At 47.9% G+C, this 9,047-nt stretch overlaps 1 protein-coding gene across 1 annotated transcript; it reads right to left on the reverse strand.

Moving 5' to 3' along the window:
* Positions 1-4,242: 4,242 nt before the first annotated feature.
* Positions 4,243-5,902, reverse strand: LOC123401870 (expansin-B11-like). The gene is made up of 4 exons (XM_045095723.1): positions 5,563-5,902; positions 5,332-5,444; positions 5,042-5,235; positions 4,243-4,927 (listed from the first exon to the last, which is right to left on the reverse strand). The coding sequence occupies exons 1-4, from the start codon at positions 5,798-5,800 to the stop codon at positions 4,603-4,605; spliced, it is 870 nt and encodes a 289-aa protein (XP_044951658.1). The 5' UTR covers positions 5,801-5,902; the 3' UTR covers positions 4,243-4,602.
* Positions 5,903-9,047: the final 3,145 nt, after the last annotated feature.

The following is a 9,047-nucleotide window of genomic DNA, read 5'->3' on the forward strand; positions in this document are numbered from 1 at the left end:
GAGAAAGTTCCAACTTGTCCTTTGGTGTAAAAAGGATTGGGCCACCTTGTTGCACCTTTACTATAATTGTTACTTGTTACTTGTTAAGAATTGCTTTACTACAAAACTACTCCCTCCGTCCCAAAATTCCTTTCTTAGGTTTCTCTAGAAACGAATATATCTAAATACTAAAACGTGACTAGATACATTCATATCTAGACAAATCTAAGACAAGAATTTTAGGATGGAGGGAGTATCTGTTACCGCTAGTTTCAGTGCTTGTAGATACTACCTTGCTAAAACAACTTGCCATTCTTTGTGCTCCTCGCTGGGTATGGCACTCTTACTTATCAAAAGGACTATGATTGATCCCCTATACTTGTGGGTCATCACTCCCATAGTCACATACTCCCGTGCTAAGGGAGCACCTAGGCGTTGGATCTCTGGATGAGAGATCCAACGATCAAAGGAGAGCTCATGCAAAATTGGAAAAACCTCCAAAGGCTATGAAGGTGACCAATTGATCCATGGCTCACTGCTCTAGGAGCTCCCATGGCATTAGAGCAAGTGAGCTCGAGGAACACTTGATATTTCTTACCAACCAACCACCAAATATTCTTGCCCGTGGAGGTGGAGGTCAATGGGCAGCAGATAACGACATCGGGGTGTCTATACCTGTCGCTCTTCCCAATCCCTCAACTCCTCGACTCTATACCATCCATCTCTTGCCCTAGGCTATTGACAACATTCGTTAACCCCCTTCTCCCGCCTCAACGGGCAACCTCAAAACCAACCATGCTCGAGCAATCCAACTCAGCGTCCGTCACAATGGCGCCCCAAAGTGGATTCCTGTTGCTCGCTCGATTTTTATACCGGTGCGCAATGGCTACTTGGTGTTGTCGACCACTTTGTCCCATGAAGCTCCCTTCTTAGTGGCTTCTTCCTAGCTACAATATTCATTGTTGTTTGGACCTGGGAAAGAGGGGCAGGGAAAGGGAGGGGGCTTTGGACATGGCGTCATGCATCACCTCTGCGCCGAAGTGTGCGGCAATCCCGTTTTGCTTTCTTTGTGAGGCAGTCTTGGCCCATGGCAAGTAGCAAATTTGTATCGCATGGGTCATGTACGTTAGTTGTGACCGTGCCGGCTTCCCATACTCCTACGGGCATATGTTTTGTCTAGTGCCTCGATGGGGTCCGACTCCTATGTCGATGTCCACCTAAGCGGTGTTGCTTGTCTTTGCACCCGGTTGCACACTCGCAACCACTCGATTTCGGGTTGTTCCCGTGTCGCCCTGGGGATCCATGCTACGGTTGGGTATCTTTGTTCTGAATGATATGGTTTGAAGTGAAAGCTCTGCCCATGGGCGTTGTCGGCGTCAAAACCGGCAAATCTCGGGTAGGGGGTCCCGAACTATGGAGTTTAGATCGATGGGTGGCAGGAAAGAGGGGGAGACGATGTTTACCCAGGTTCGGGCCCTCTTGAAGAGGTAGAACCCCACGTCCTGCTTGATTATATTGATGGGTAACATTTGTTACAGAGTTGATCTACCTCGAGATTGTACGAGCTAAAACCCTAGATGAGATAATTTGCCTCTATGCATAAGAGCCTCTGGTTTATATAGATACCAATGCCCTTAGGGTTACATGTTACCGACTTAGATCGGGGATAGATGGGCCGAACTGGTCCTCCTGCCTTGGAGTGCACGCCTAGTCTTCGAAGGTTTCCATCTTGATTACGCAGTTTTCAGATAATCGGGTCTTCAATGACGCATCCCATATGATGGGCCCATAAGGGACAACCCGACTACCCGAGGACCCCTTAATCCGCTCCCTCAGGCGTCGTGTTCCTTCTTGAAGGTGTTGCAACAAACCCTCATCTTTCTCTTTAGTGCATGTGCCCGTGCTCGGCTGGCAATGGCTGTGTTGTCCGCTGCTCTTGCATTTGGGCATCATGGTGCCGCCATATACTTCTCCTTTTGCCGTTGCTTTCAGGTTTGGTGGTCATGGTATTCGAGTGGTGCGGCCTTGCGAAGCGGTGGCTCCGGATCCGTTTGTGTGTGTGGGGGGGTGACTATGGTCTAGAGTTGTGTGATCGAGAAGGCCTTGCTCCTCGTGTGTTTTTTGGTTTACTTTTTTCTTATAAACAAGTTGTCTTGTTTAGGTTTTTTTGTGTGGCTTCCCTTATAAATTGAACCAACTTTCCATTTTTAGGTGAGATCAAATTGGGGAACCTTTCTTTGGTGATAGTTTCGAGAAAAAGAACTTATAAATATCATACACAATTACACATACATATTTTTGTAGAAATTGGGGTATGGATGTTATTTTCTACTCTCTTCATTTTTAAATATAAGTCTGTTAAATGTTTCACTAGACTACATACAGATGCATATAGACATACTTGAAAGTAGTATAAATTGACTCTTTTTGTTTCATATGTACTTCTTCCCACATGCTAAAAAGTGCAGCTGCACTATTTGACTCGAACAAATGCACCCTCACGCGGAAATTTGCAGCAAATCATTCGACTTTATTTGTTTTTTTAAATACTATAACTTTTGAACCGAGTGTGAGAATGATGATCTGTTTTCACGGTTGTGTTTCTAACGACGAGCTCTTCAAAACTAGATCCCATATGGATAGATTTTGACAATTTTTTGAGCACCCGTGGGGTGATATTTAGGCAACTTTAGTGTTAAAGAAAAGCAACTTCTTATTAGTGTGCGTAGTATGATCGCCTATCCAAGAAAATTCCTTTAAAATTATCTATCATGACTAGAAGGTTAAATAACTTCACCCTTTAGCAACCACATGGCAAATGTGGTCAGCTATTTCTAAACTTAAATTGTTAAATTATGTGTCGGATGTGCATGCTCGGCTCGGCATGCGTTGGATGTCCATTAATTCGTGTATTTTTTTTAAAAAAAGCTATAACTATCAAACAGTGTGTTAGAATTACGATATGTTTTCACCGTTGGGTTTCTCATGACAAATTCTTCAAAATGAGATCCCATATGAATATGTTTTGAAGAATTTTTTCAAAAGCAACTTCGATGCTAGATAAGGCAACTTTAGTGCTAAACATAAGTAACTTTTAATGCTAGATGAACTGCATCATGTGTATACACTTGAGTTGCTTGTTGAATGCACTAGAGTTGCGCAAAAAACACACTGAAAGTTGCTAACTTGTTTGTGATACTCAAGTTCAATTATGGCAACTATTCACATATAGCAGGCAACTGAGCATTAACGGCACGCAACTGATCATCAACCATAGGCAATTGACCATCAATAATAGGCAATTGAGCAATTTCGTAGTATTTTTTATGTAACTGAGCATCAAAATTGAGCAATTTTACAGTATTTATAGGCAATTGAGCATCAATCATAGGCAACTGATCGTCATTGTTTAATTATGTAAACCTTTTAGAGATGAATGTAGTCAACTGTTAGTCGTGGTAACCAACTTACAAGAATTCTTCGCTGATAGATAGTCATACTAGGGGGAGGGGGGAGGAGTTGCTTGGCTATAACACTAAAGTTGCCTCATCTAGCACACAAAGTTGCTTAAAAATAAAGTTCGTCAAAACCTATCCATATGGGATCTAGCTTCGAAAAGCTCGTCGTAAGAAACACAACCATGAAAACAGATCGTCATTCTGACGCTCGGTTCAGAAGTTATGACTTTTTGAATTTCTTTAAAACACTAATAAATGTATATGAATTTTATTTTTGATTGTCCTCATATACGCCCGCGCTGCTGCCCTCAATAGCCATGTCCGTACTTATTTAGTAAAATCTTTAAAAGGAATTATATTTAAGGACGAAGGAAGTACAAGTGAATGGTCTTAATTTGTGAGAGCCACGTGCCAAACCGGTTGGCCGCTATCCAGTTCATAATGCCGAGCAGCGCTGTAGTACAACCGAGCCCTGTTTATCGAAACGACACAACCGAAGATCCTGTACGCCGACCTTTGATAGAGTAGTGCCTACATGTACGTACAACTGAAGCCCCTCCATTAAGATTTAAGAATACTTTAACCTAAACAGTTTGTGTTAATAATTGAGTACGTAGTGCAATCAGTATTTGTGACATTCAAGGCTCTGCTCCTTTGTCTACGTTTTCGGGAGAATCGCATGTGTCATCCTCGGCAAGCTGCCGGCATGACAGGGGAGCAAAATCAATAGCGCAGCTACCGGTGGTTCCCAGTGTCCAGTACAGAGTATTAGTAGTTTGCATCTTCAGTAGTAATTTCCCTCGAATAATAAGCAAGTGATCGTGAAAATTCATTTATCTCAAGGATTGCGTGGTAAAAAAACACACAACTTGGGTACATCGACATGCAGCTTTAGCTGCAGCTCAATCGTCTCCTCGACAACAAAGCAGAGGAAGGCAAAAAAAAGAAGTAAAATTACAGACGGACGGGCGGACGGACTACATACACATGATACATCACTAGGGGAATGCAGAGACCAGGGAGGGAACATTACAGTTTTGCAAGCTCCTCCTCCTCATCTGACACCGCCTCTCGCAGCACCCGGACGCACATTCTTTCTTTTCGCGGGATAAAAATTCACACGCAGGAGCCATCTTGAGCAGATAAATATGGGTGTGACTCAGGGTCAGGGGTAGTTCACCAGGGAGCGGTACGTGGCTCCGGCCTTCCAGTTGGCGGGGATGACGTTGTTGACGACGAGCTTCCTGCCGGAGTCGGAGGTGAGCCGGAGCGAGAAGGGGGCGCGCAGCCGGTTGCCGTTGTTGAGGCGCCACAACGCGCCCCAGTCCTGTGTCATTTGCGTCCAGGCGCCGCTGCCGGCCTCCTTGAGGGCCACGGCCTTGAGGTCGCCGTCGTCGTCCTCGAACTCGATCAGGGTCTTGAAGTAGAAGGGGTTGGAGCCCTGGTCCACCCTGAAGGCAATGTTGACGCCAGGGTACTTGCATGGCACTCTAGGATGATTAACACAGGAACACCAAGATCAGCACACATTTATTCCGTCATTTCCCGTGTGACTGTAGACTGAAGAGGGTCCTATGTACTACTAGTGTTGCTGCGCTGCATACCTCTTGTACTGCATTCTGATGACGCCGCCGGCGCGGAGCTTGTCGGCCATGCCAGGCTTCGCCATGGCGCCCAAGGCGGTGCCGCTCATGTCAAAATGGCACGGCTCGCCGGGGTACAGGTTGCCGGGGCTCAAGTCGGTGATGACCACGGTCACAGGCTTCCCGGAGCAGGCCGAGTTGCTCGAGCATTTAACCTGCGTACGCCACATGAGCAAGCTTTGTCAGGACCGGATCACCCGAGCCGACCACTTTGCGCCATTAATGTAAGGGGCCTGGTGAGTTATGCTTACATCATAGCACGCGCCGCAGCCCTTGCCCTTCATGAACAGAGGGGAGCTCCCGGCGGCGATCATCGACGAGAACGGCCGGTGCCCGACAGCGGTCTGGTAGCCACACGCTCCGCCTGCAGATTTGTTTTCTTGTCGTAAGTATCTTTCAGCTTGATGAATGTGGGTGCGATGTAGGTCCCATGGGTTATGGATATAAGACCGACAGTAGAGTAAAATAAGCAAGGCACTAACCCTCGCCGCCGTCGCCGTTGGGGTTGCCGTAGTACGTGGCGCCGGCGGGCAGCCAGCCGCTGCCGTATGCGGCAGACGAAGAGGGGTTAGTGGCGGTCTGGTTTTTGTGGCCCTTGACTGCAGCAGGCTTGTGCTGCCCGACGGCTTTGGCGAGCTTGCGGGAGCAAGCAATGGGGCTCACAAGAAGCGAGAGCACCAGCAGCGCGCCAAGCAGCGCTAAGGTGCAAGCGTTCGCCATTGCTGCTGCTGCTGCTAGCTTGCTAGCACCAAGGAGTAGGAGCTCGAAAATTTAGAGGCTACGAGCTAGATAAGCTTAGCTCGAATGTTCGTTGGGTGAGTTGAAGGACTGGTCACGAGGCCAGTATTTATAGTGAACACTTGGGCCCGGGGGTTCACACGTACGTGGCGAATTATTGAGGAGAACGTGACAAGTTGGTGTAGAAGGAAAAAGCTAACCGAATTATTACGAGTGCCTACAAATAATGCGTGCCGAATTCGTGTAAAAAAATAGACTATACAATAGGAAAACGCACATACTGAGAAGTTCATAACGCATCGATAGTCGGGCCTTTCATACCATCGCAAATGTTTGGTCACGCTCCTCGGTCAGTCACAAAAAATCGACTCAGCCGGGCCTCAAGGGTCTCAAACATTTGAGTTGATCATCACTCCTCATATCCAGCCCAAATATGGATCGGATATGGGAAGACCGGGCACGCCCGTTTGGCCCCCGCTAACCCGCATTGACCCCATATATATTCTTCTTCATCCGCTCATCGGATCAAACCCTAACCACTTCACTCCACTCCCCTCCACTCCCATTCGTCACCCAAGCTCACCTCCAGTGATCTCCGGCCTTCAAGGCATGACGTGCAGTGGATTCGAGTCCTCCACCTCCACATTCGTCGATCACAAGCTCATCCCACATGGCTCTGAGGAGGAGATGGATGTCCGGCTTGCGCTCCGCCGCTCCTCGAAGGCGGCCTCCCTGCGGCAGCCCTCGGACTCGCAACGTCGGCAATCCATTGTGTCAGCACAACTGGTGCCCGATCCGGTGTCGCTGTCTCACCGGAGCCGATGCGGTCTCTATGGCGTCCGAACGCCATGACACATGCGCAACCCCTCCGTTGGGGCGCTGAGGACACACCTTGGGCGTCCTCGGACACTAACATGGTGCGGCATGCCCGCGGTGCGAGGCAGCATGCACGGGAGGCAGTGGAGGCCCTTATGGAGGTGGACGTTGGAGAGGCGGAGTCGCACTATTCGGGGGCCCGTATAATGCACGGGTGCGGGTGCCAGAACTGCGTCGTGGTCGACACCGTCTCCTTCGAGGAAGGATCCATCATCGACTGACGTCCGCCGTCACCGTCCGGGTCACGAGCTTCGACGAGGAAAGGTAGGGCATGGGAGACAGCGGGAGTTCGACCCCCGTGAGCTGGCTAGTGACCCATGTCCTACTCTACCTCATCGAAGATCGGACTAACACTACCGGGGGCGCAGCCAGCCGCTGGACATGGGGCACAGCGGAGCTGGATGAGCTCCGATTGTATTAGATTTACGTTGCATGTAATAATATGAATTTGAGATTTCTAATTTGAGGTGTCCTGTTTTAGAATACATTATTTAAGGTGTGACTGGTGAGTGTCTTGAGGGGTCGGATTTGTAAGTTGCGGCTGTAGATGCTCTAAGCCCACTTTGTTGCAAGGTTAAACTTAGTGTGTGTACTAGAAGTGGAGTAGATTTAATCCCCCTATATTAATTAATGAGATGGCGATAAATATTTTGCCTCCTTTTTGAGAATAAAAGTGTGTCTATAAGGGCATATCTGAAGATGACTTGCAAATGACTTCGATGTATGTCTGTTTTTATGTCTCGTCGTGATCTATGGACATGATACAGAAGAGAGTCATTCAAAGTTTTTCACAAATTAATCCTTATTTGTCCAATTGGAAGAGAAAAGAGAAGAGCGGACTATGCATGTGTAGAGAAAAAAAGTATCACGTGGTTGCTTTTTATTCATCAAATGGATGTGTGAAAACCGGTATAGCTCCCCAACATTTGTCTCGGATTTGTCGGAATACGGATGTCCGGACCAGTTCACTGACCAATGGGCTCTTCATTAGATGACCAAAATTAACATAAATTATTGAGACACTATAGTACGGACATACACCGAATCTTTGAGGGTCTCCTTTAAGGACATCTCTAATGCGGACTCTCAAATTGTCCGCATACATGCGAATCATGCGTGTGTGGACTCGTGAAGCCATCTAATGTGGACATGTTTGTCTCTTCATTGCTTATTTCTTAAGAAATCTTGTGTCATCTCGCATTTAATTAAGGCCTTAGTTATTTAAAAACGTTCGGTACTTGCTCGTTTCTTGTACAGAGCATCCACACACCCAATAAAAAATTATGTACTAGATTACTCAAAACTTTTCTATAACTCACAATCCGTTTAAGTTAGCATGACGAGTTGGAAAATATTGCATGGGAAACAAAAATTTTCCTACGTGCAAACACGATCTATTCATGGTGATGACCATCTACGAGAGGAAAGATTGAATCTACATACCATTATATATCGCTAAGCGGAAGCATTCAAGAACGGGTTGATGTAGTGGTACGTCTTCGCGATTCAATCGCGAACTGTCCCGCGATCTCCCGATCAACTGGCTAACGGACAACACCTCCGCGTTCAACACACATACAACTTGGTGACGCCTTCACCTCCTCGATCCAGCGAGTTATGGTAAAGTAGCAGCCCGAGTCCTCCGGCAGCACGACAGCGTGGTGAGGTGTTGGTGGTGACAACCCAGCAGGGCTTCGCCGTGGGGTATTTGCAGGACAGAAACTACGAGGGAGGGGAGGTGCAGCGCCGTGGCAAGTTGCCGTGTGGCTGCTCTCTCTCTACCTCTCTATATATAGGGGGAAGGGAGAGGGGAGTGCACCCTAGGGTTTCCCCTAGGGGCCGACGGCCAATAAGGGGGCAGCGGCTAGGGTTGGGTGGCCCCTCCCACTTGGGTGCCTTGCCACCCAAGTTGGGCTGGCGACGCCCCAAGGAGGAGGCCTCCTCCCCTTCGGTCGAAGTGGGCTGGGGTGAGGGGCTACGCACAACCCCCTGGTGGGCTGCGGTACCCCCTTCCCTTGGCCCATGAGCCCCCCCAACAATTGCCGAGGCCTCCCGAAACCCCTTTGATCACACTGTCATTTCCTCGGTTCACCCCGGAACAGTTTCGGACTCCGATGACCTTCATCCTATATATTAATCTTCACCTTTGGATCATTCCGGACTTCCTCGTCATGTCCGGGATCTCATCCGGGACTCGGAACAACATTTGGTTACCAACACAATGACTCAATTATGCTTATATAATCATTGAATCTTAAGTGTGTAGACCCTGCGGGTTCGAGAACTATGCAGGCATGACCGAGACACTCTCCGCTCAATAACCAACAACTGGACGTGGATGCCCATATTGGCT

Source organism: Hordeum vulgare, chromosome 6H (genome assembly GCF_904849725.1).
Source record: "Hordeum vulgare subsp. vulgare chromosome 6H, MorexV3_pseudomolecules_assembly, whole genome shotgun sequence".
Taxonomy (NCBI): domain Eukaryota; kingdom Viridiplantae; phylum Streptophyta; class Magnoliopsida; order Poales; family Poaceae; genus Hordeum; species Hordeum vulgare.